Source organism: Seriola lalandi, unplaced genomic scaffold, assembly GCF_002814215.2.
Source record: "Seriola lalandi dorsalis isolate HSWRI2012SDOR001 ecotype SW California unplaced genomic scaffold, Sedor1 jcf7180002054926, whole genome shotgun sequence".
Classification (NCBI taxonomy): Eukaryota; Metazoa; Chordata; class Actinopteri; order Carangiformes; family Carangidae; genus Seriola; species Seriola lalandi.
In genome coordinates this window covers 748,190-775,689 of record NW_019525478.1, presented here as the reverse complement: position 1 = coordinate 775,689, position 27,500 = coordinate 748,190, and the positions used below count along the sequence as shown (strand labels likewise).

At 43.4% G+C, this 27,500-nt stretch overlaps 1 protein-coding gene across 2 annotated transcripts in view; it reads left to right on the top strand.

Annotated features, from left to right (window-relative positions):
• Window positions 1–27,500, top strand: part of mei1 (meiotic double-stranded break formation protein 1) — a 56,172-nt gene that overhangs the window by 18,430 nt on the left and 10,242 nt on the right. For both annotated transcript variants that reach the window (XM_087170048.1, XM_087170049.1), the window contains exons 12-27: window positions 382–496; window positions 2,244–2,335; window positions 2,750–2,897; window positions 3,348–3,459; window positions 5,958–6,018; window positions 6,753–6,850; window positions 10,703–10,883; window positions 13,524–13,674; window positions 15,036–15,221; window positions 15,429–15,560; window positions 15,747–15,930; window positions 19,954–20,067; window positions 21,241–21,351; window positions 22,768–22,976; window positions 23,275–23,359; window positions 25,144–25,328. In XM_087170048.1, the coding sequence (XP_087026174.1) occupies window positions 382–496; window positions 2,244–2,335; window positions 2,750–2,897; window positions 3,348–3,459; window positions 5,958–6,018; window positions 6,753–6,850; window positions 10,703–10,883; window positions 13,524–13,674; window positions 15,036–15,221; window positions 15,429–15,560; window positions 15,747–15,930; window positions 19,954–20,067; window positions 21,241–21,351; window positions 22,768–22,976; window positions 23,275–23,359; window positions 25,144–25,328 (2,164 nt within the window). The remainder of the gene's footprint in view (window positions 1–381; window positions 497–2,243; window positions 2,336–2,749; window positions 2,898–3,347; window positions 3,460–5,957; window positions 6,019–6,752; window positions 6,851–10,702; window positions 10,884–13,523; window positions 13,675–15,035; window positions 15,222–15,428; window positions 15,561–15,746; window positions 15,931–19,953; window positions 20,068–21,240; window positions 21,352–22,767; window positions 22,977–23,274; window positions 23,360–25,143; window positions 25,329–27,500) is intronic.

The window sequence follows — 27,500 nt, the reverse complement described above, 5'->3', positions numbered from 1 at the left end:
GAATGAATACACGTATAGACACACAGAAAACCCCCACACACACACACACACACACACACACACTAACACACACATACACTCACACATACACTCACTCAGTGTTACAGGAAAATAATAAATACACGCTCATGAACTCAGAGATACAAAGACTTGTAGATTAATTGATGTAGGTGCTTTGTCAAAGTCACTTTTAAGCTTCATATCCTCTGGCAAACCCAAACCATGAGTTGCACTTACAAACAGCCACACACACTTAACTCAGAAATCCACATTGCCTGTATCTTCCCTTCGCCATCCTCCCTCCCAACATGCACTACCTAACAGCCATTACTGTTGTATATTTAATGTCAGTCATTTCCTCTGTCACTCTGAATTCTCCAGACTGAACCACCAGTCCAGACCGGTCCAGTACAAGGAGGTGGAAGGACTCGTGGAGGCCGTCACCAGCAGATTCTCTGAGCTGCCCCTCTCCTCCCCTGCTCATCGGCGAAGCTCTGTGAGTTAGTTTTGCTTCATGTCTTTATCTACAAATATAAAATGAAGTTCAAAGATGAAAAAGAGGATGAAAAGAAAATGTCTGTGCTGTCCGTGTGCTGCCCTCTGTTATGGTGATTCTCCAAAGACTGTCCTCCGTGGTTATCAGCGCCTTTAATAATGACACTGACATATCTGCCTTAGCTATCTGAGGAGCTGTCACACAATACATGTCTGGTTGACATGTTCGATCAATGGGAGTTCATTCTTCCATGATGGACTGAAGGTCCTTTTCTATTGGTTTTTTATTTTATTTTTATAGTTGTCTCCTTCTGTTCTGTATCTTGCTTTCTGAGCGTTTCACTTCAGGCATTGATAGTTAAGTGACTGTCAACAGGATGTTTCTGGTTGGCATCTATTCATGTTCCAACTTGAACAATAAAAATGCTTCCCTTTATTCAAACTGAGGCACAATAAAGACTCAAGATTAAGATTCATGAAGTGTTAATGGGACCTATAATTCACTGAAAAAAACAGAAGGATTTCAGTGTTTTTCAGCGTCTTAATGGAGAAGTTTTGTTGTTTTAGATAAATCTTTAATGATTTCCTTGAGGAAATCTTTTGGATAATCTGCTTTGATAAGATGATAATTTTCCTGGAGATGTGATTAGATTTGCTTGTGCAATGTTTCCTCTAGGATTTTCTTCAGCAGCAGGGGGGAAAGGGTTTTGTTGTACCTGGGCGGTGTGCGTGTGCACTACACCGGTGCTCGGAGTGAATATCAATAGGTTTTTACCGCACCTCAGTATTTACATTTGCCACTTCAAGGTCCAAATCCAGGACTTTTACTCTGGAATTTGTCTAAACTGATGCAGTACAAAAGCTATTTGTAAGATTTGCTATTTGCTGGATAGCCAACATTAGCATGGAAAGGTGCATTAGCAGTTTAAAAGAAACATTACAGGTTCAGCATCAAACTTCATTCCTTTACTCGCAAAGAGCTGTCTCCAGAAGTGGAAAGCAACGCCAATGTTAAGACTTGTTTCTGTCACTTCTTTTCTTCTGAAGCTAGCATACCAACCAGCTAGCCTGTTCCAGATCACCACATCACTTTCCAATAGCGACTCACTGTAGCCTCTCATCTGTCCTGAAGATGAAGCGCTGCTCAGAGGGCGTATTATATATTTATATACCGTATATGTTGTAAACGCAAGAACTCCTGGCAAGAAACCACATTCAGCATCAGAGAAAACTTATAAAATAACCCCTTTAATTTTCAGTATGTATCTAGTTAGAGTTGTGCTAAACTCACATCTGTCATTCCTTGCCAGGAATTATGGAGCAATGTGTTTTTATAGCAGCTTCAGAAAGGTTAATGCAGTTCTTAATATAGATGTGTTCAGTTTAACTTTGTGTTAACACCTTATTTAGAAAAGCGGACGTTGTCACATGTGTATCTTCGCCCTAAATTTTACCAAGTCTGAGGCAATTTGATAAATTGTATTATGTGTGGTGTGTTCAGGTACAATCACAATTTCATAGTGTCTTTTCAGGTTAGGACTTTTATACTGAGCATTATCTTTGGAACATTATCTTTGGAAGTTGAGAAAAATGACATCATTTAGTCACCAACGCTGCATGTCAGCTCACTCTGGTATTTATCAGAAACACTGTTGTGTCTTGCTCCACTCCCGCTCTCTTCTCTCTTCTCTCATCGTGTTTCTTCTGTTTGTTTTTTTGTTCTCTCATCTCTCTCCGTTCACCTCCAGGGGAGTTTGAAGAGGTCAGGCCCCAGCAGCCAGACTTCCAGGTCTGAAGCCTTTCTGCTCCAGGCCCTGGTTTGTTTTCAGGCTGCCTGCAGGTCAGCAACACTGTCCAGTCACATGTTCAAGCAATTAAATGGGATCACTGAGATGAACTGACTCAGTAATTTACAAAGTGTTCAGTCTCTCCAGTGTCTGATGATCAATACGTTACTTACTGTAAAAGTTCTACTTTATATCTTAAAGCTTTGTTGTTTTTTTTTATATCGGTTAAAAAAAAGTAATTTGTATTAAAAGCGCTTGATTCAAGTATCGTATTGAATCATGTGTTAAATAGTGAATGTCAGTGGAGTCGGGCCGGACCGTGAGTGAAACGATTTAGTCAAATCCTTGGTATGTGTGTGTGTGCCTGTATTTCTTGTGTGTCTGTCTCTTGAATTTATGCCTGTGTGTGTGTGTGTGTGTGTGTGTGTGTGTGTGTGTGTGTGTGTGTGTGTGTGCGCGTGTCCAAGGTTGGCCGAGGAGTGTGCATCGGAGCCCGTTCTGAAGGAGAACACGTTCACGGCTCCGTCTAAACACGGCCACGCTCGGGACTCGCTGGAGACCCTGTGTCACTGTCTGCTTCACTGCTGCGACTCCATCTGGATACCCACCGTCATTGTGAGAGCTGGACACACACACACACACACACACACAAACGCGCACATCCACTTCGCCATCGTCTCGTCTTTAACCTTCTATCTCTCTGTCGCACGCACTCGTAGCCAAACACTTGAGAAAATTATCTCGCAATTCCCCACTTCTCCTTTCTGAGAAATAGGTCACAATGATTACTGTGCTCTGTCTGGCAGTTCCTCTAAATGGCTGTATTAATAAGCACAGACACACAGTGTCTGTCTTCATTAACTTTGTGTACACATGGATCAATCAGTCTCTCTGCTGTAGTGAAAATAATTGTTTTTGTGTGTGATATTTTTCTTAAGTTGGTTCTGTTCACAATCACAATCAATCGGAGGAGAAAAAATTGTTTACAGTTTATATTTTGGTCATTTGTCTCTGATTTGCTGTTTGTGTGTGTGTGTGTGTGTGTGTGTGTGTGTGTGTGTGTAGAGGATGTGTGAGCATGCACCCAGCGCTCAGATACTGCAGCACTTCTACTCCATCTTATCCTCCCAGTTCACCCTCCTCCCGTCTCTCATGCCTGCCTTTGCAAATAAGCTGGGTGAGTTGAGTAACACTGTAAGTGTCCCCATGATTTGATTTGATCTCAGTGTCACACACACTGTCGTCTTATTTTACACCAGTAATCAGGCGGTGTCCGACCCCGCCATTTGCACGGGCGGGCGTCGCCTGGCTGGGAGTGACGATCTCGATGTCGCCGTCTAATTAAAAATCCACCTAAACTGTTCAGCTATTGAGTAGTGATCATTCCTCTGTATTTGGAGGACCGCTAAACAAGACGGGCTGACGGTCCCTGGTGTATGAGAATAATAAGCATAAAGTCACTATGAGCAGCTACAATCGAACTAACAATATTGCATGATAATGAAACATTGGCTAAAGTCATGAAATATCACATTAATCACAAAGACATCTCTCTTAAGGAATATTTTAGAAAACATTATATTGTTAGAAGTTCTGTACCAGATTATAAAGTACGTTAAATCGCACTGTAGAATCACTAATTCCTCTTGCTGTGTACTGGATTTTTGTGCTTGCTCTTAGCCACGCTAGCAGCACGGCTCCACGGGTGGCAGTGTTGGTCTTTCAGGCAGCCGCTTCCTCCACTTTAGTCCAGACTGAAATATCTCAGCAAGCATTGGAAGGATTGCAGTAACATTCATGATCCTCTCAGCCTTAATTGTTATAACTTTGGTGTGGTCTCCTGACGTTTCCTCCAGCCCTTGTTAAGCATCGGGCGTGTGGTAGCACAGCTTCACATAACCACGAGCGAAGTCCGGGTTTACACAGTCCTTCTGTATCTCCTGCTGTCGTCATGAAACCTGCCAGATTAAGACACTAACACACTTAGACCTGTTTTTTTTTTTTTTTAATGCGCCCAGAAGTGGAACTGAGTAAATGAGCCACTTAATGAAATGAGATATCAAGCATTCATAGTGGTCGCATTTCCTTAATTCAAAATGATGGACCAAGATGTTACTCTTCATATTTCTGTCAGCAGCCGCGCCGCGCCGAATCGAAAATTTTAACATAAACTTCTCTTAAACCGTGATGAGATTCATGATATGAGCAACTGAGATGGCTGGCACAGGGACAGTCCACACAGCTCATGTTTTTAAATTAGCCCCTCTCTTTCAGTCCTGTTACTGCAGGCTTTGCACAAACTGGAGCTGGTCGGAGAAACCAGAAGCCTCTGTTTGTCGAACACGCACGGGAATACAAACGGTAGCCGTACGAACCAAACGTAAACAAGACTGCTGTTTTTTAAATGCAAAGTTGTCAGTTAAGCACATTGCTTACAATACATTTTAACGTCTTAAATGTGTAACTAAACTAAATAAGCAATAACAGAAGCAATTTCACTGTGATGCCCAATTCCCAGCTAATCTTACGACGAGAAATAAACTTCATTTCATTCCATTATCACATAAAAGATTGTGCTCTGCTCTGAACCACTGAACCTTTCTATCTCTATGGCTAGGTAATGTTTATGAAATTAAAATCCATATTTTGTGCAGGTTTAAAATTATGCCAAAAACAGCAGTGCCAACAACTTGATTCTGCTCTCATCAAAAATGGAGCTAAATGCCTGAGTGTTGACTTGATGAAATTTCATATTACTGTAGGGGAAAAACTAAGCAATCTGTCCAAAGCTGGCAGTCCACAGGATGAGCCTCAATTATTGACAGGAAACTCGTTGCCTCGGGCATCGAGACGAGCCAATGTAGTGGCATTAAAAAGAAACATAAGCATATATTTATGCTGCGAGCGATTAACAAAGCAGAGCAGTTTTCAGCAGATATGGCTGAGCAGAGCCTTGGCACAGGTCCAGAAGAAAGTGAGTTAGTAGCTTCATGAAATTAAGAGAAAGCACCCCCTCTCTAATAAGTGAGGGGTGCTCACTCTCTCTCTCTCTCTCTCTCTCACTGCAGCAACGAAACAGCCAAGACATTAAAAACAGCTTTACGATATCGTTTCTTTTTTTTTTTTCCCCTCCTCTAGAATTAAAACAGGCCTGCTGTCCCATTACCCCCAACGTAGCCACATGATGAGCTTCTCCCTCTGATCCTGACGACTATTTTTAGACCATAACATACGGAGGGAATGTGGCTGATTTCTGACATAATGGCGTCGTAATGTCTGACCCTGTTTGATATTTATGAACACATTTATATACAAACATGATTTTGATCTTGATCTTGATGTTAGGTCTCTCTCTCCTTCTCTCTCTCTCTATCGCCCTCCTCCACCCTTTTCTCCTCCTTTCTCTTTTATACCAGTGAATTGTGCTTTAGGCTGAAAGGTTGTGCGCCTCTTCCTAGTACTCAGCTGTTTAGTTGCAGAATTTGACTTACAATATGTGTGTACTTTATCCTGTTTTTCTTTCCTCTCTGCCTGTGATGTACTTTAAAACATTTATTTTGAAAAGTGTTACATAAATAGTGTTTTTCTTTTTTGTTTTGTTGCCTTCCTCCTCTTCCTCGTGTCTCACTGCCTCATCCCTCCTTTATTCTGCTCTTCTCCTCCTCTTCCCTCCAGCGTCCTCTGGTTTCTACAGGCTGGCTCTGGAACACAAAGGCCTCCTCTGTGCAGGAAACAGGTACAGTGTAACAGGATAACCTGAGGACACACACACACACACACACACACACACACACACACACATACACAAGCAAACTCATACACAGCAATTAACAAAGCACTGCTGTCTAAAAGGTGTTTATATGTGTGTATGTGTGTGTGTGTTAAACCGTGGTGGCTCAGAAAGTTAAGTTCTTATTATTCCCTGTTGGTATTGAACAATTGGGCAGATAACACGACGGAGGCATCTGTCATTTCTGAGTCATTCTCTCTCACTTTTTTTCCAATAAGCCAGTCCTCTCAGCAGTGTGTGTGTCTCAGAGCAACAGATCTGCAGCTTCAAAGCCCACTGTGTTTGATTGTGTCTGTGTGTGTGTGTGTGTGTTTAGATTTTGCTGTTTTGTGTATATATGTGCTTTCGTGTGTGTTACTGTGGTCATAATTGTGGTTGCCTCAGTAGGCTTTAGGCCCCTATGCTCTGAGCTGTAATGAAACTGAACCATGCTGCGTCTGTTTCATGTCTGAAAGGACTAAGTCGAGGCACATTCTGTCCTTTGTCTCACAGTTCACTTTTCACTGTAATGACCATGCATGGAGAATGTGCTCTGTGCTTTGTCTCAGGTGCCCTCATTCTTTCTTTATATCAGTTTCGCCGCTCCCCTTTAGTTCCGACGGTCTTATCTTTGTATTCATGTTTATTTTTCTCTCTGTCCCGTGTGTGTTCCTCCCTCTCCCGCTCACCCTTTCTTTCAGGAACCAGAGTCTGAATCTGTCTTGCTGTGGTTTTCTGCAGAAGCTCAGTATGTGTCTGCTCTCCCAGCCAAACGCTGCTTCAGGCTCCTACCAGTATGGTATGCAAATATGCAGACACACACACACACACACACACACACTTGCACTGCACACAGAGCTACATGCAGCACCAGTAAAAAAATTTAAAAAAAAAACCCTGTTGTTCCTGTCAGTTTCCAAGCAATGATGTCATGCTACCAGTCATCTGAGTCTGCTGCTTGATTTGAACTGTTGACAGTGTTTAAGATTTGTTTGTTTTGTCGATAATTGTTCAAATCAGAAATGTTTTAAGACGTATAAAGATACTTTGCTTTGAAGAATAACATTTTGTCTGATGTTTTCCCACAAAAGTAAACACTTGGTTAATTTATCAACATTTTCTAAAAGCCAATCATTTATGAATATGCAATATTAATAACAGAGACACAAGATGTCTCCTCTCTGAAAAGTCTATGTGCTCCAGAGGTTTCAAGTTTTCACATCACACTTGTGGAAGTTGCAAAATCCCGTTCAGATGTGAATTCTAGTGTCAAACTCTGAACATACATCATTGTGCAGAATTCAAATTCAATCAACCAAGTGAAGTAACTAATAAGAGAAACACATTTCTGAGGGGAGGGGGGCTCAGTGAGTACTTATGTATTTGTACTTCAGTGACCGATGAGTTTTTCGTTCATTCGTTATAGTTATAGTCAATGACAATTAATACTTTAGTCTGGAGGTGATTTGTAGTCCGGGGCATTTCTGCAGCACCACAATGCTTCGTTTATGGTCTCGCTGTGATGCATTGCAGCTCCTGCGATTTGGATATTTCACTTGGCCATAATTGCGATTTCGATAATATGTGGATTAATTGTTCAGCCATATTATTTTTGCATAGAATTTGTCACCATCTATTCAATAGATAGAGGAAGGCAAACTCAACTCACTCAATTGAGCATCTGCTGACTGTATATGACATTTGAACCGCCGCCACAGACTGAAACATTGCGTTATCTGTGCTGCTCTCTCTCTCTCTCTCTCTCTCTATCTCTCTCTCTCTCTCTCTCTCTCTCTCTCTATCTCTCTCTCTCTCTATCTTTCTCTCTCTCTCTCTATCTCTCTCTCTCTCTGCCCCCTCTCGCTTTCCTCTTTATGTTTACTTCAAACATCAAAAACATAAAAGAAGACTCTCATCCCTAATAGAGCCGTCTGTTCTCTGAAGTCAGCCAGTGTCCAACCCTGTTCAGAGGAAGGTCTGGGAGTCTGCTTGGCTCACACAGTCAACAAACAAGCGGACGATGCACATGTAGAAAAGCTTGTGTGCGAAAGACATTTAATAATCGTTGGATCTTTCTATACAGAATAAAGGGAATGGACTCAGAGTGTGTACTATAAACATGGCCTTGAGTTGAAAACTGAACAGTGTCTGCTCGCTGCTTCTCAGTTCCTGTGGGAAGAGTTGACGCCAAATCTCTTAAATGTCAACGGCAACACAGATTACACTTTGAATTAAAAGGTCGTTGCTTATGATCATGCGAGACTGAAGTGAAGTATATTAAAGGCAGGTACCTGTAGGTAAGTGAAGATGTAATTGAGTGTAACCTAGTGTTAAACCCAGCAGCTCTCACCCTTCCAGTGAAGAGAGTAAAAAAGATTTTAATGCAAACTGCAGTGGTTCCCAGGAGGACATGTTGTGACATTGAGACCAGAGTTGAGTAAAATATTTCTTAGAGGTAATGAGATGTAAGAGTTGTACAAGCAGCTGTGTAGGTGTGTGTATTTGTTTACGTGTGTTTGTGGCTGTGAATAATGAATTCTGTGGAGCCAGACTCTTGTTTGTTTCCCTTTTCTCCCTGTCAACGTCTTCCTCGCTTTCATCACCCTTATCTGTTTCTGTTTCATTTGCAGCCTCTTGCTTGCGCTCTTTTTTTTTCTTTTACTCTCATCCTGAATCTTTTCCGTTCCATTTCATGCCGGATATTTCCCACGTTCTGAAAGTCGGTTTGTTATCTTTATTTCAAACTTTATTCATCACATTTAAACAATTGATATTTTAGTTTCGCTCTTTCTCTTCTCCATCTTGTTCTGTAACCTTTCCATGTCGGTGTTTTGATTGTGGTTGTGTGCTTTGTTAATTGAATTACTCCCGATATTGCTAATTAATTGTGGTAATTTATTTAATGGCATCCCCTTGTACTTTTGCATAGCTGTCTGATAATTGTGTAACAGCTGTGGGAATGTTTTGTCTTTCTCTTTCTCTTCTTCTCCTCTTCTCCTCTTCTCCTCTTCTCCTCTCTTCTTCTATTATTAAAACCTGAGCAGGAGGCAACATGTCACTGCAGCCTGCTTTGCAGATCTGTTTTTTTGTCTTTCTCCCATCTGTTGTTTCCCTTCTCATCTTCATCATCTGTCTGTCCTTTGCTGTGCTCCTCTCCCTCGCAGTCCTCCCACTGAGGCTCCTTTTTTGTCATCTTTGACATCTTCTTTCTATTCTTCTCCCTGCCTCACTGTTCGACCTCCCTCCTCCTCCCCTCCTCCCCAAGGTTCCTTAGAGGTGCCTCATGCCGCTCTCCTCACTTTGTTTTCCCTCCTTTGTTTCTCACTCCTTCTCCACTGTGGCCCCCTGCAGACCACTGTGCTCTCCGCCTTCACATGGATCTATAGCCGAACTGGCCACCCTTTCAGGTCCCTGTTCATATTTATCTCTCCTCCTCCTCCTCTCTGTATTTCATGAACTCCTATTCCCTTCTTCACTTTGTTTTCCTCCCTGGCTGATTGGTAGTCTTATTCCCCGCAGACTTTGCTGTGGCTTTACAGCCTCTGTGTAGTCATGCATCAGTGACCTTATCCCTGTCTGCCATCTCCATGTGCCCACTTTGTCATTTTCCTCAGAGCAGTGTGAGTCCCTCGTACTGTATCCTGCACATTTCTTTGTTTCCTTCCTCCTTGCCATCTCTCTTTTCCCTCAGCACCATTTTCCCTATTCTGTGCCACGTCTTTCTTTTTCCCTTTCTCTTACTGTGTTGTTCTCTTTCTGTGTTCTTTTCAAGTTGCAGCTCCCATTCTTCTCCCTCTCTCTCTCCCCTTCCCCTTCGCTCACCCCTCTCTCTCTTTCTCTCTCTCTCTCTCCCTCTCTCTCTCTCTCTCTTCAGCTCCCTAATGACCACCCCGAGATGGAGAAAACGTCTCAGACAGTAGATGCAGATCATCCTTCCCTTCGCCTCTTCTTTCTCTTCTTTCTCTTCTTTCTCTTCCTTCTCTCCTCCCATCTTATGTCATATCATATATTCATATATATCATTATTGTTTTTCATTTGCCACCCTGTCCTAGTCTTTTCCGTCCTCCAGTCCTTAAATAGGTTGAAGCCCTCCTCGGCACAGTGGTCCCTCCTGTCTCTCTCGTCTTCATCAATCTCTCCCTCGCAGCTTCACTTCCCTCCTCACTGTTCCTGTCCCATCATTCCACGTGCTTTCTTCATCTTGTCTTGTTATTCTTCAGGGACCTCATTTATAAAAAAAAAAAAAATAAATAAAAAAAGCGTTCCTTTAACTTTACTAGATAACACAGTATGGCTTTTTCAAAGAATGACAATGACAGCTGCAGCTTGGTTAATGATGGATATTGGTTTTATGTTTAGATATGATATGTATAATTGGGAAAATGCTAAATCAGTATATCCCTGAGATGAATTTTTCATAAACCGCAGCTTTGGCTTGGCTTTAGTCGTAAAACATGAAATTAGTGAGTAATAATCGCATCGTAAATGAGGCCTCAGGGCCTGTTTTACCTTATTCCATCCATCTCTCTCTTTCATCCGTACCCTCTCCTCTTTCTTTTCTTCTCTCTCTCACCCTCTCTCTAACTTTTGTTCCTGCTTTTTAGCATCGTTCATTAAGCTCTTTTCTGATCCTGTTCGCTCGTCCCCCAGATGCCGAGGAGGTGGAGAGTCTTCTGCTCTACAACCTTCCCTCCCTGTGCTGCCGTCTGTCGGACTGGCCCTCTCTGCTGCGCGAGGCTCCGGGACTCCAGCTGTGTGAACACAAAGGACCAAGAGCCACTCAGTACTGTCTGGTGATGATGCTGCACCTCGCCCTGCAGCAGGGAGACAGGTAGTAATGGCGTTGGAAAGAGGAGGATGGCATTTGTTTTTTTTTTTTGCAGGCGTTTTGCTTATTTTAAAAAAAAAAAAAAAAAAAGGAAATGTTGAAATGTGTTGAAAAAGAAATCTCATGTTCGGGGGCTGATAATTGGAGCTGGAAATTGAACGAACCAATTGGCGTTTCAGCATCAATAACAAGCATTTCGCTGATACAAATTCTAAACACTTGTGTGTGGTGCTGCTGCAGATTGGTTTTGCAGGAAGGGGAGGCATAATTTGATTCAGATGTAGTGACTTTGCTCTCCCATTGCAGTATCTATTTGCACTGAGCAGCACAGTAATTTCCTGGCCTCATGGCTGCTGACTAGCTCCTGGTAGCGCTGTATTACCTGTAGTAAGAGAATCAATATAAAGAGTAAAATGTCACCACATCTCTTTGTATTCTATACCAGTGCGGGCGGCCGGCCAGCTGCATCACAAGTCTGTGCCCCAGTTTCGTCTGTGTATGAACGTAGGGGAATGGCCTGACGATGTTGACTTAATCAAACGTTGCATCTTCTCAGTTTTGATGTGAAATTATGGGGTATGTCTTATTGCTGCTTCCAGAAATATTTGACAATAATAATGATGGTAATTTTGAGAAACATTCATTATTAATGGCCAAATAGAGACATTTATTGTTGATTTTACTCAGCTGAAGTTTAATAGCTTGAGAACATTTCCACACAAAGCACCACTTCTCTTTGCTTTAATGAAGCCCCTGACAGCAGAAAAGACATTTGAGCTCTGAAATATCTAAAATCTTGGACGACGCCTCGTGTCTTATCACAGCATCATAGTTACAGAGGCAAGAAAAAGTAAGTGAATCCTTTGGAATCATCTTCATTTCTGTATAAATTTATCTTCAATTATGGTCACGGTTCATCTAAGTTACAATTATGAACAGACACAATCTATTATAACAAGTCATTGTATTGTTCTTGTCCATTTTGAAAACATAAAGCTGAAGGGTTTACAAAGTGATTTCAAAGAGTTTAGATATTCATCAGTCAGACAAACTGTGTCTAAATGGAGATGATTCAGTTCTGTGGCTGCTCTCCCCAGAGGTGGGCGTCCGGCTCAGATGAGTCCAAAGGCAAAACACAGAATGATCAGTAACAAAGAAGCTCAGAGTAATAGATAAAGGCTTACAGGAATCATAGGAGCTGGTTCATGTCTCTGTTCATACACACATCATGACAGCAGCTTGACTCTCCACAACACTACTGGATCAATGTTTTGTGGACTGATGAAACCAAGGTTGAATTGTTTGGGGAGAACATGCAGCTGTATGTTTAGGGAGTAAGAGGGAACTGCACACCAACATGAAAACATCATCCCCAAGGTGAAGCAGGACGGAGAGAGCATCATGATCTGGGGCTGATTTTCTGCCTCTGGGCCTGGACAGCTTCACACCGTCGAGGGGGAAATGAATTCCCAGGTTTATCAGGGTCTCTTACAGGATGATGTGAGGGAGACTGTCCACCTGCTGAAGCTCAGGAGAAGCTGCTGAAGCAGCAGGATAATGACCCTAAACATCAAAGTTAAATGACTTCAAAGAAAATCCACCTGTTGGAGCGAGAGTCGGTCCAGACCTTAATCCAGCAGAGATGCTGTGGAATGACCTGAAGAGTCGCTCTCACCGGACATGAGAATACGAAAGGTCCAAACTTCCTCCTGAACATTGAGCAGCTCTGATCAGCAGCTACTGACGAGCTGGTTTCAGGTTATTGCTGCCAGAGGAGGTTCGATCGGTTATTAAACCCGAGGGTTCACTTTCTTTTTCCACCAGCACCGTGAGCGTTTAATGTCTGTTCAATAAAGACACGAAATATTATAATTACGTGTTATCAGCACGCACTTTTTATTGCCACTGTAGATCAGTATATCACTTGGCTCTACTGAGAAACCAGCTGGTTTTGCATGTTGCTGTAGCTCTCTCTCTCTCTCTGCTCCCACGGCCCATCGAGGGTGTTCTTAAGTACATATTTTATGACCTCGGAGATACATCGGCTTGTTTGGAAAGTTTAATCTGTCCTTCAGCAGAACCTCGGCTATGCATTACCCCCAGGGAGGAGGATGAAAGCTTCTCCCTGCCACTGTGTGGTCTCATCAAAATTAATGGTAACTGCGGCGAGAGATTAACATATTGTAGAGGGGCTGAGTGTGTGTAGTGCATGTGTACTCAGGCATCGGATCTGTGTGTACAAGGTGTGATTATGTACCAGCATCAGTCTCATTATTTAATAGCCCCGCCTCGTACTTGTGCTTGTCTCACTGACTGTGTGTGTGTCTGTGTGTGTGTCTGTGTATTTTTGCTTGAGAAAGAGCAATAGCAAGTTTGTGACATCAACACGCCCTTGGAGCTCTTTGTCTGCTTTGCACACAGAGTTTGTGTGTTTGTCCACATTATTACCCTCACACTGAACGTGTCTGCTGAGGTTTGTTTGACATTCAAATATATCTGTGTCTTGTGTGTTTGTATACATTCAAATGTAAATGTTTGGCCACATCTATATGTGTTTGTAATATTGTTAAGTTAATGTTATCATTATTGTTTATGTGTGTCTCTCTCTCTCTCTCTCTCTCTCTCTCTCTCTCTCTCTCTCAGGCTCCTCCCAGACCAGACTGTGTTCTCCAGTGTTGTGTGGCTGTTGCGTTCGGTGCAGGAGCAGGGCAGCGGCGCCGTGCCTCATTCTGTGCTCCGCTCTGCCCTCTACCTGCTGGCAGTGACACAGGACAAGAGCCCCAGCCTCGACGGGGTAACTCTGCTCACTTCACTGAACACAAATCAAAACACACTCTTTTGTAACCTACGAAAGTAGTGCAGCTTAACTTTCGTATTGTCTTCCCGTCGACCTTAAAACTTTTGTCCTGGGTCTGTTTTGACTGTTTATAAAACATGAAGTGTAAAATTATTACCCAATAATTGCATCAAACTTTTCAGTCAACTTCATTCCAACTCATTACTGCGACTTTTACACTTTCTCTTGCAATTTTATGGTCAATAAACCTCATTTACATAAAAATATTCCTTGTTTTGAGTAAAAAAACAACTACATCAGAGGAACACATGTTAATGGATCATCACACACAGTTATATGTCAAAGCTTAGTCAGGACACTGTTTTGAAACCATTTGAATAGTGTGACCCACCTATTGTCAGATTTGACCAGGGAAAACAACACACGCTATAAATTTGAATAAAACACCTAAAATTCAATGAAAATAGTGATCGTTAATCACATTTGCAAAAGGCTTAGTAAGGAACCATCCGTGTTATTTCCAGGCAGTTACGTGAAAGAAAAACATATTTCTGATATAAAATCATCAGACAGGACAACAGCACTGAACTGTTTTACCGTTCATCTCTTTATCTTTTACGCCCCACCGAAATACACTTCGACAGCTGAGACAACAAGTCTGCCTCTGCCTTTTTAAATATTCTATTTTGCTTTCTTTGAGATAGGTTGAGGCCACATTAAGATGTCAGGTTTTCATGGAAAAAAAGGTGTTCAACAAGACGTTTTCCTCTGTGCACGGAGAAAGAGAACAGCGTGCACCGAGACTCCAGCTCTGTTCGGTTTAATATGGAACACATTAATGTGGAGGCCACGAGCTCCGACAGCTCATATTCATCTTTTGATAGGAAATCTATATTGTGCTGAAGATGATTCAGTGACAAAGAATATTAATTATCGCTCGACTTTCTTTTTTCTTTTTTTAAAGCCACAGAGAAAAAAATAACATTTTCTCAAAAGAATATGATTTTCTTTAGTTCAAAAAACGTGGAAAAACCTTGTGCTGCAGCTTCTCTGAAAGTACTTAATTGTACACACCATATGTTAACTATGAATATAAAAAAGCAAACATATTACAGGAGACGTCCTGCTGTGACTGAGGAGTGTGGCTCCCTGGGCTTTTAAAAGCAATCGCACATTTGGATGAAAAATATTCTTTTTGAAAACCACAAACTGCTCATTGCGCGTGTGCGTGTGTGCGTGTGTGCGTGTGTGTGTGTGTGTGTTTGTGTGTGTGTGTGTGCGTGTGTGTGTGTGTACGTACACTTATCTTAAAGAAAATAATTTGGCCTTTTCACTCTTTCTTTACCGCTCTACTCAAGGCTCCTTTGAACTGCGTCGGCAAGGCACTCTCCTCTTGCCAAAGCTTCTCCTCCCTCTACATCCACCATCCTGCACTCCTCCATTTCGTCTGGCGCTATCCGGAGCTAGCTGAGAAATTTGGGCCTTTGGTCCTGGAGCTTTGGCTGACCAAGCAAGCACAGCACACAGTTGCAGGGCAGACCGTGGTGAGTAGGGAGGGGGGGCAGTTGTTTTCGCTTGTAGCTCAGACTCACGTTACAGTCGATGAATGATAATTCATTTTACACCAACAGAGTGATCGTTGAATGTGATGTATTAGACTAGACTTTTTATTTATTTATTTATTTATTTTTAATTCCTTTTGAACTCTCACAAATGAAAAGTCAGAACTTGGATTTGATTCCTGGGTACAGGCAGACGTGCAGGGGAAGGGAGGGAAGACAGGAAGCCGTGCAGATGAGAGGCAGGATCAGGAGCCAGACGCAGAAACCACGGAGCTTCTGAATGTGATAGAGAAGTACCCGGCTGTTACACTGACCCTCCTGGTGAGAAACCGATACCCAGGAACGGTCAAAGGAAGATGCTTTTAAATGGTGGCTGATCTGCTGCATTGTGTCACACACATGCATTTCCAACCTGCATTGTGTAACCTGGTTGGCTTCACTGCTTTAGGTTAAGGCTGATACAGAAAAATATTCCTGGTTTGTGTCTGTCTTTGTATTTGACCACAGGAGATGCTTTGCACCAGGGAGGCCCCCCTGGCAGAGCGAGCGCTGCGGGTGCTGGAAGTGCTTTTGAGTGGTCGAAGACACTATGAGAAGGATTTGTGTGCCAACCTCAGACCGGCGCTCCTCCAGGCACTACAGAGGCTGAGTGTGGAGAACATGGGGCTTGGACAGGGACGCACTGAACAGGGTGAGAGACGGTAAACTCACAGGAGGAGTGTATCACTTCATAGAAGGATTGTTGAACTTCTTGTTGCATCAAAAAGGTTCATTGACACTACGCCATGGCTCAGATTTATTAAAACGGATGAGATGCACTGTAATGGAAGACATTAGTAAATGTGATTCTTTGTTGAATTTCATAATGAGTCAGGCTGTCTTTTAAAATCAAGACAGCTTCGTGTGGAGGTGATGAAAATGGGAACAGTGGTTTTAATTTACACTTTCACTAACAATTCATGGGGAAGGCAGAGATAACTCAGGCAGCATTAAACCGCTACGACAGCTTCACGCACCTTCAGTGCAGCAGTGAAGCATTAATGGATTATTCCATTTGAAATTAATGCGCATCAATCAGGAGATTTGAATACGTTATGTGTGAACAGAACACTCATTAAGCACTCTGAACCACACCCTCCTACTAATGCATGCACACAATGTTGTTTTACATGCATAATCGAACTGGGAGACACACGAGCAACGAGCTGCAGTATTGTTTCTTCTGATTTAATCGCACTGATTGACGTGACATCACTTTATGACGCAGCTTCGTCACGGGTCAGAAACCCGTCAAGTTGTTCTGTCTGTTGATGCTGAAGACTACACTGTTGTCTATGAAAGCTTCACTGGTTGCAGTTCTCAGGTTTTTCAAACCCTCTTAGCTTAGTCATGCACTGCGGCCAAATTTAGACACAAGAATTCTCACTAATACAACTTCCTGACTCCTACGGCTTCAGACTGCAGTATACATTCAGCTCCTGACGCTAAAAGAACATTGGGTGTTTTTTGCAAATATTCTCTACAGCAAGTCGCTATTCACTTTCATGTATCAAGTTTAATGTGAGCAGATTTGATTCAACACCCGGTTGTATCTCATTAAAGTGCAGATACAGATAATTACAGCTGATAGATTGAGGTAAATGTTGCTGTTCAATCCCCTGAGTTTACCCTCTTTGATGCAGCAGACCTTGTTTTGTTTTCTTCCGGGGTGTTTTTCTGCCTCAGTCATACATATCAAAACTGTGTATAGCAAATGAAAGCTTAAAGTGAAATTGTCTCATTCCCGAACAAGTCCATGCACACAGAACATAACACACACACACACACACACACACACACAGAGGGGTTTACTCAGTGGGCTCGTACACTGAGATGTAATAGACAAATCCACCCTGACAGTCTTTTTTTTCTCCCCACACAGTAAACACTGAAAGAGTTAATTAAATCTCAGTTTTATAAACAGCCAGCAGCAGCAGCCACACCTGGGCTCAGATGCCCATCTCTTCATATTGACTGGAAACTTATCTTTTGCTTAGGAAAAAGCAATTTTGGTTAAATGTCTCTCCACAGAATTCCTTCCCGCCGCAGTCTGTACGACAAAAACATTTGATGAGACCAGGACGCTGCAAGGAAACACAAGAGTTTGTCATTAATCAGCAGACAGACGGGCAGCACTGGCACAAGGATCCAAATGTAGATGCAGGAGGCATGGCTAATGTAGCTAAGTGATTGTGTTTCCACAAAGAGGAACAACGCCTTATGTGACGGTGAGGCAGATTTGGGTCGAACCCAGAGAAAGCGCCAACAAATCCAGAAATTCTCAGGCAGGAAAAAACAATTTTAAATAAACAGGTAGAAACAGGAAAACCAAGTCGTGAAACACACAGCGACAGCGAAATGTTCTGGAGAGGAAGACAACCGGTTTCCGTAGCGTAAGGGTTGTTAGGGAACCGAGGTGCTGATGAGAAGCGGGAACCGGTGTGTGGATGGGCGGGGGCAGTCAGTCAGGTGATGAGAAAAGGGGAAAGTCCCGAGGACACCTGGTGGACAGCTAGAGGAAGACAAGTCTGCGGCGATGAAGGGGAGGAGAACGAGGCCTGGGAGAGGAGAGGAGGGGCAGGAGAGAGGGGTCATTCAAATCATATGTATGTATGAATTATTTAAAAAACTTTCAACTTAATTCACCCTCTACTCCACAAGCTTCACCTGAGAGCGCAGAACAAATTACACTGGGAATTTAAATAATGATATGAAAATAACAATTGGTACAGACACAGTAAGACATTTGTGAAGTAACTGGCATCGATTAATAGGTCCATTTGGCACAACGTGCTTTCACTAACGCAACGGAAAGCACTTAGTTTAATTATTCTCACATATTGGATCGTTTGATAAAATACCTGTGCTGATGTATTTAGTTTGTTGAGCAGGATTTTCTCTCTCTGATGGTTCCAGCATCAGAGGCCAAGCTGATTACAGTCACAGGGATTTTGCACATATGCAGCACATATGCAGTAACGGAACGAGTTGTGCATGATGGTTAGTTTATACGCAGGTAATGTGGCCTGTGGTGGAGATGTTTGTTTGAACCGTCCTGCCAGACGACCTCTTGTTTTCACTGAACTGTAATCACAAAGTCTCTCCGTAAAACTTGGTTAGTTTTAAATTGGAATGACATTGCAGAACAGTTCCCAGAACACTGTCGCCTGTGATTAATGTTTGAGGCGAAGAACCATTAATCCATTAAAACAAATCTTCCCCAACATCCTCTGTCAACACAGACGGCGGGACGCTGGTTTATCTCGATGACTCCTCTGCATGAAGGCTGTAGCGTCGTGTTCAGTACTGTCGAGTGCGCATGAGGTCGTTATCATGCAGAGGTTTTACGTTGTTTATGTTTGAGGGAGGAAAACGCTTGATGTAATATTAGTTTTGAATTTCAACATTCACATAGCATGAATTAAGGAAAGGACCGGGGGAAGTGCAACTTTTAGAGGATGCTGGCAGATTAAATCAAAGATTGGCCTCCAGTTCAGCGTGGTGTGTTTAGTTTGTAAAGTACAGCGTTTGTTGGATCATGTCGTATATAAGAGGCAGTATACACGCAGATATGCAGAACAGCTCTGCTCCCTGTTTGCTCTCTGCTGTAGAGTGCGTCGAGATATCAGAAAAAAACTCTCCTTGTGAATCGATTACAAGTAATTAGAGAGTAAGTTTCATTCTCGTGAAATCAAACGCCATCCTGTTGGAATCCAGGTTTACAGCTTCGGCTCTGTCCACGCAAATATCTGGTGCTGTAATGTGCTTGTTTTTTTTTTTTTATTGGTCGAGGTGTCTGCTGCCAGATGGCATTATTATATCTGTTTACTTGACCAGGTTAATGAGCGCCGCTGAAGGGCACAACGCTAGTGTGCCAGCTGGGGATTCAGAAACTGTTGCTGTGGTTAGCCTCTGCCTGCTTTCTGCTCATCCCGAGCCCTGTGGGGATTAGAGGCTGTTATCCTGCACGTGTTCCAGTTCAGCCCACTGTAATTTGCATTAATATATACTTTATATTAGCCTCTAATGCGGCGGCATCCCAAGGGGAGATATTTTAATGTTATGCTCTACAGCGGTGAAAGGAGTATGTAGATGACTGCTCTGCCTGATCTTCTTCCTGCAGTCACTTTTCCTGTTAGAGTAACGCTGCCCTTCCTCTCCTTGCACATCGTCTTCCTCTTCACATTCCCCCTCTCTCTCTCTCTCTCTCTCTCTCTCTCTCTCACCCATAACCCTCCCTGGATCCAGACCCAGAATATTGTTATGTAAGTCTTCTTGGTAATTTTAAAATTTTAAAATTTAAGTTTTCTTCTTCTTGCCTCTCCTTGATGATCACTATTTCCTCCAGCCACCTCTCGTCTGCAGCTTCAGTGAGTCCACAAGTGAGTGCAAGATACTGTCTTGCGTCGAGTTTGAACAGTGTCATCTATTTTTGCTGTGCTGTGAAAACCACTGTGGGAACAAGAGGTTTCACTCTGAGCAAGTCAGCCAGTCTTTTACCTGCTCCCCCATACACATATATACACTTCTGTCGCTCACTGTCCACACTGTTTTATTAAGTTTGTCCTCTCTCGCCCCGCACTCTCATTGTGTTCGTATTTAGCTTCGCCTGCCTGTCTGCGCCTCTCGCCTCTTTTACAGCGGCACTTTGTTTCTCCCTCTCTTTGCCTGGCAGTGAACTCGCTCCCTCTGCTGCTGAAGCTGCTCGGTGTGACTCAGGCCAGCGACCCGCCTTCATCCTCCTCCTACAGTAAGATGGATGGAGTGCACTTCAAGCTTCTGTACCACGGTGAGGTTAAAAGGTGCTGCAGGCGGGTCGTAGCATATTAGCATACACACACACGTTCACACAGTTTCCACACAGTGTATTTCATTCATTCAGAGCCATATTGTTTTTGGGCTGCCTGTCCGTCCGTCGCATTTTCAGAAACACCATGACGGAACTTCTTGAAATTTGGCACAAACGTTCACTGGGACCCAATGATGAACTGTTTAGATTTTGGGGATCAAAGGTCAAAGGTCAAGGTCACGCTGACCTCACAAAACATGGTTTTGCAGTATGCAGTATCTCCGTAACGCCTTCAGGGAATGTCTTCAAATTTGGCACAAACATTCACTTGGACTCAGGGATGAACTGATTAGCCTTTGGTGCCTCAAGGTCAAAGGTCAAGGTCATGGTGACCTGTGAAAACACTTTGTAGCCATTACTCAAGACTCCACACAGAAAATATCACACAGATGTTTCATATTTTCTATGACTCTTGATAAACAGGGATGTAACCTGGAACTAGTCTGTGTGACGGAGGGATACAACGGCGAGGAGGCGATTCTAGTTTACATTGCTCTGCATTCTCGGTCACATCTCCTGCATCAGTCAGTAAAGCGCTTGCTAGATTACAGAAAACCTCGTCTCTCACACAGACGCTACAGACACACAACACATTTTTGCAGCGATGCGTACATTTTCCTCTCTCACACAGGATCTTACCTGCTGCGTTACAGACACACAACCATCTAGTGACTGCACTAAGACACTCTCCATTCAACACATGTTTTATTCTGCTGTTAGCTTATTCTCACCTCCCGTCTGCGCTCGCCTGCGTTCCTTCGTAAGCTGAGGCCTCGCTAGTCTTTGATTTAATGTCACCGTCAACAAACCCACAGAGGAGAACACTCGATGCTGATCCGCAAATGAAAACGCTGTTCAGAGATTTACTAGACATTTACTAGACATGTTTGACATTTGCACTGGCAGATCAGATTAATTCAGTTTTTACGGACCGATGGTAGACGTGACGTGACAGGCAGCAAATGGCAAGGCTCATCTTGTTTCATTTTATCTGTCTCTCACATCGTGTGTCAATGTCTGTGGATGAAATCTTTCTCAAAAGCCTTTGAGAGCACCAAACTTGAATGCGTGTGTGTGTGTGTGTGTGTGTGTGTGTGTGTGTGTGTGTGTCAGTAAGTAATATAGCAGGGAGGTTGAAGCCTACGAACACGGAGAGCCTTCTGCCTGCCCTCAGCTATCTGCACTGCTGCCTGAGTCTGTCCCCTGCACACTGCACTGACAGAGGTTAGACACACACACACCCCCCCGTCTCTCTATCCTCACGTATTTGTCTTACTCTCTTTACTCTCCCGACACCGCATCCTTCACACACACTGCCTCTTCACCCTCTTGTGTGTTTCTGTCGCACTCTCTCTCTCTCTCTCTCTGTCCCTCCGTTTCAACCTCTCTCTCTCTCTCTCTCCGCCTGCCCTGTTTTTCCAGAGGTGAGAGACTGACCTTGACGAGTGCGAAGCATTGTGACACAAAGGAAATAATAAGCATACAATCTGACACCTGCTGTACATCTTTATGGTATAATTCTGCTGTTGAGTCTGAGAGCTTTTCACACATCTGCACAAGAATTCTCAGGGTTGTGTTGTCACCTCGCTAGATTCTAAATACTACACATGCGAACACAAAACCACACAAGTAGACTTAAACATGCACCTCACACATCCACACAGCGACACGGTCAGTAGACTGAGGTAGGTCAGAGATCTCAGGCATACAGACACACACACACACACACACACTGGACACAGTTTATGTTTCCTCTTGCAGATGAGAGAAACATAAGAATTTTTCAGCTGAAGGTTTAATTGGACGTCTCTGTTCAAGAGAAAACAAAAATCATTCCTGAATCAATGAGCCAAGATATAGAAGGAAAAGCTCCACTATGGAACTAAATAATGAAATGATTCACAGCGAGCTGCCGTCAACGGGATGAATCAAGACATGTTACACTGCCTCACACCAGAGATATCAATTACACGACATGGCATATTGATGGGAACTGTTTTAATTATAAGCTAAATAATTTCCTCAGCAGAGGTCACTGAGCTGCTTGTTAATAAGGTGAGGCTAGTGGCCAGAGAGCAGGGGCGCCATTGAGAAGCAGACTGCCTCTGCTGCAGCCTACCTGCTTTCACCATCTGCTTCTTTATCTCTGCTGCTCAGTTTACAAATGCTAGTTATTCCAGCCTTGGGCAAGACAGTGTTTCAGCTGACGGTGTGTTGCACAGGAATAGTAATACAGCTCCTCCGTCTCAAGGCAAACAGTCGGATATTCTAACTTTAAATAATATAAAATCATAGTTTTTTCTTTTACTTACAGTCGACCTGGTCGGCTGCCTATGTACTGTATATCACCCTGATATTATGCAAATGATTTCCACTTGTATTTCGTTCATTTTTGTCGAGGCAACAACGTGATTTCTACGTTGTGTTTAAGTGTTCTTCGTGGCAGAAGTGTAGCCGCACTAAGAGAATGATGTGAACGTGAGAATGATCCTCACGTGTGGGCGTGTTTGCGTAATTGTGGGTGGGTGCCCGCAGCACGTCACCGTGTAGTCATCCGGACCAACTGCTGTTCACACACATACCGACACACGAGCGTGGATCTCATCAAAGTGTGATGACATGGTGCCTTCTCCTCCCCAGCTGTCTCCATGCTGCTCTCCAACGATGGACTGATGGACCAGCTGCAGACTGTCCTCGCCTCCTCCTCCTCCTCCTCTTCCTCATCCTCCTCCTCTTCCTCTGCTTCATCCCTCTCTCCATCAGCCTGTCCTCCTCCTTCAGCCCTGCTGTGCTGCAGCCATCTCCTCATGTCCTCCCTCATTACCTTGCAGCGTTTTCACTCCGCTCAGGTACACACTACAGCTCAGCGTCGCCCTTATCACAACTTTAGGATAAAACTTCCCACAGTGAAGGAGGCGCCATCGAGGGCAAGAAACAGAACATATAGAGCAGATTCAGATGTGGGCGTAGAATACAAAACACCATTTGGATTCAATATGTAATACAGTAATGAGGAAGTATAAAACAATTTCTTCTCCACTCTCTGCTCAGACAGAAGGGATATTACAATCCTTCTTTTGCCCCTCGTCTTGTTATTCTTATTCTCTCCTCCTCTCCCTTGTTCTCTCTTTGTCTCCATTATTTAAGGTCCATAAGAGCGTCACTTGGAGTCTGGACGCAGCTGTGCAGCGACTCCTCCTTCAGAAAAGAAACACAGACAATCTCTTGCTGGGTAACAAACTCTGAATTTTTAGCTGATGATTATTTTTGAAGGATTTCTGCCCTCGTAGGCAGCAAACGCAAAAAACAATTCATCAGCAATTTAAGTGCTATGTTTATAGCAAGTGTGCGTAACCTAAGTATACTTCAGTGATTTTCCACAATCTCATGTATTTGTCCACAGCTCATGTTTTCTCTATTTCCCTTTTTGTTCTTCTTCCTCCCAAATTTGTGTTTTCTATTTACCTCCACTCAGTTCATCCTCTCTGTGATTCTGTGATGCTCCATTTTACAGTGCAATTGCAAACACATTAGAGTATTTGTACAAATCACAGGGGTTTGTACAGCCGGGTTTGTATTGTATGAGCCTCAGGATCGACTGATAAGATTCTCCGTTTTGTTTACGTCAAGTGGTAACCTCCGAGGCTGAAAGATGAAGCCAACATGGAAGTATCAAAAACTGCACTTCTTCTAGTGGCCGCTTGAGGCTCCAGCAGTGAATCAATCCCCATAGACTCCCATGTTAAAATGTCTAACAACATGTTTACAGCCTGGTGCATAAGACGGTTTTGGTCTCTACGGCTAATTTCCTCCGTCATGGCAACTGTTTATTAAACTCGCTTGTTATAATTTTATTAAGGTTTAAAGTTCTGCATAATTGGGGGCGTGGTCGCTTTGAGTGACAGGCGGGTGAGCGTACGCCTGCCACTGAAGTCTCGGCTCGACTCGCTCGCTCCTCCTCGCTCGCTCATTTCTGGATTAGCCAGGAGCTTCGGCGGAGTCAGGTGAGGTGACGGCGACGGCGGAGCGGCTCACTCTGAGCTGAACATCACGGAGGCTTCGTCCAATGTTTATTTACAGTCTACGGTCTACATGTACTCCGTGTGTAGCGTGACTGTTTGTCAGTGTTTTATCTGTGGCGGAGGTAACCAAACCCTGTGCATGCGTTTCACACACTTTCATTATATTAAGTGGCCCACATCCCGCCGCACCACTCGCAGACAGATCATCCCTGCTGCTCCTGTGTCTCTGTCTGTCAGCTGGATAAGTGGCCTGTCAGGATCAATGTGATGTATTGGCTCCATCCCTCAGCCTGCCTATCTCTCTCTCTCTCTCTCTCTCTCTTCACTCACTCTGTCTCCTCGCTGTTTTTCTGTCTCTTAGTTTTTTTATCTTATGCTTCACATTCTACATTTCCTTTCCCATCCATCCATCTCCCCCGCTCTGTTGCTGCGCTGCGCTCTCCTCCCTCTCTTCTGCTGCCACTAATTGAGTCCTCCCTCCCTCAGAGAGCTCTAATCTCAGTGTACATGGTGTAAGTGCAATTCAAATGGTTAGCAGCTCTCAGTTTGGATCCCACTGTGTTTAAGCATTTTGGCCATGTCTTGTCTCTTAATCTCCATCGCTATTTTGATCTCTCCGTCTTGCCAACCTTCCCTTCACCTTGTCTCTCACTGCCTCACACACCATCTACACTCGGCGCTGAGATCTTTAACTTCTTGCCCCGCCCCTCTTTCTGTCACTCGGTTCCTTTTCATCTGTTTATTCTGCGTCTCCTCTGCGCTTGTGTTCCCTCTGCTTCCTGCTTTTAATATCTTTTTCTATTTCAAACTTCCACTTCCCACTCGCCCGCTCACTCCCTTCTGCTCTGCTCCGTTCCTGTTTCTCCCGTGGCCTTGCCCTCCGATATTTTGTTTGCTTTCTCCTCTTCCTCACCGTTGTGTTTAGGCGTTCAATCTTCTTCTAATTCCCTTTGACTTTCCCTCCCTCTCTCCCTCTCTCGCTTTCTCTTTCCAGTCAGCTACCTGAGGCTGCTGCAGGCTCTACTCGACGTCGACTTGACATCAGCGGTGGTGTGTGTGAGCACCGGTCCTGGTTTGGTCGGGCCCAGACCCCTGGGAGTCCAAGATGGAGCTTTGTACCCGCTTGGCTCCAGAGGGGCCCGATGCCTCTCAGCCGCTCTCAGTGGACTTCTGTTACAGGTTGTAGTACTTGGGGGTGGGGATTTATATATATGTCTTTGTGCGTGTGTGTATGTGTGTTGGTCTGCACAAGCACATGTAACTATAAAAAAAAAAAGGAAACAGAGAGGGAGATTTAGGGCAAAGTAAAGGACTGGAGACACAGGAGAGACGGTACGGGTTTGACCGTGAGACTAACGGTTAGTTCAGTCAAATTGTAAGTATTGGTACAGATAGCTCACTCGCTTTTGCTGTTGAACTGTCTTAAACGTAATATGGATTTTACGTCAAGAGATGAATTTCAGTCTGCTCCGGGGACGTCACTATTTCTTGTTTGTGGGAGGCAGAAATAACAGCAAACAGCTTCAGTGAATTCTGTGTTGTAATGAAAGGTGGAGTACTACCAAATGTTTTGTTCCTCAACAAGCGAAGGTTTACAAATTAAGCTGATGTAGTGTTACAGGAAGTCTCCAGCTGTGAGCAAATGTTGTGTACCTCATTATAAAGTTTTTAATGGTGAACAGTGATAATGAAAAACTAAGATAAGTTATGCACAGCTATTCCCTAATTCACTTTTTTTATCCTTAATTCCATAAATCAGCAAATATTGAGTCACTTGAGATGCTAACAAATGCAATACGAATAACAATATGTGCAGAAATGTTTATTCAAAGGAATTAAAAAGAAAAAGATTACATCAGATTGAGCAGTGTTGCTCTATCCTCAGACAGATGCACAGCACTTGTGTGATCTCTTTCTTTGCCTCTGCTCCAGGTGATCTTTAAAATCTTCACGGCGTGACATTTGAACCCGCCTTTCCACCCACACTGTGCTGTGTAGAAAACGAAAACGAGGTTGCGATTGATTTAGCCAGTTAGCATAATGAAAATGGCACACAGATCCAGAGCGATCACAGGTGTCTCCAAAACGTTGTCACAGGTAGCTGGTGTATTGACCTTGGTCACTTATTGGAAAAGAATCAGACTGAGTTCATTTTTACATTAAACAGGTGACGCGCTCCTCCTCCTGGGTGGCAGCCGGCACACCTGTATATAAGTGCAGAAAATACAGCAGTAGATAGAGTCTTTATCAAAGAGATCATAAAGAATCTAATGCAGTAACGTCAACTGTGCACTGAAGTACTACATATGTTGATCCTTACACAGCCCTTTTGATTTTTACTATTGTTTCAACCTGATAATTCTTTACGATTAAAGCCGGTGCTCCAGCTTCACAATCCACAGAGGCTCCACATAAATATGAAGCACTAAAATGCTCCATCACACAACCCAAGTGCGTTGGCTACTGCCTTTACTGCCATCGGTTAATGCACTAAAGTCTGAAGACTCCCACGATAAAAGGTTCAATTTTTCTATATGACTGAAACTCGGATATTGCGAATCAATGAATCACGAGGCTTGCAGGAGTTATGTGTGTGGCGCCGGAGTGAGTGCGGTAATACATTTCGCCTCCGTCTTTAAATTTGGGCGCAGCTGACGGCTGAGACTCATTGTCCATTAAACAGATGTAGCTTCGAATTATTCTTAAGCCCTTGACATTCTCACATCGCAGCACACAACGACCAGATTGTCAGGTTTGTTGTAGTGAAACGAGAAAATGTAAGTTTAAGCAGCAATAACAGCACACACAAAAAAAAAAGTCAAAACAGAAACAGCCACAGACAATTCCTCTTAACAATATAAGCATCGTGAAAACGATTCAGAGGAACAAGGTCGTCTTGAATCAGCGGGAACAAAGAGGTGGTCTGCAGTCGCACTGCTGTGGGAGGTTGTGTGGAAGCCCGCTGTCCTGTACGTTCCACTGGCTTAATGCAAAACCTCAAAGAGGCTCCGGCTAATGAGGCGTAGAAACCACAGGCACGTGTTGATCCTGATGTGTAAAAGGTCACGGCCGCCACGAGAAACACATCTCTTCCCACGCACCAACCAGTACTTTACCATTTGATTATTTTATCGATATATTAATTAAGAGGCATTACACATACGAGCTGTTGCGTTAACGAGTTAAACCTTCAGTGGTGAGAGTTGAACAAAAGCATCAGTATACACACACACACACACACACACACACACACACACACTGCGGTTGCGAAAAGAGATATTTATATATTTGAGTGTATATTCAAAAAGTATCTGGATAAAATATGTAAACTGTGAGATAATTGGGTGTCGC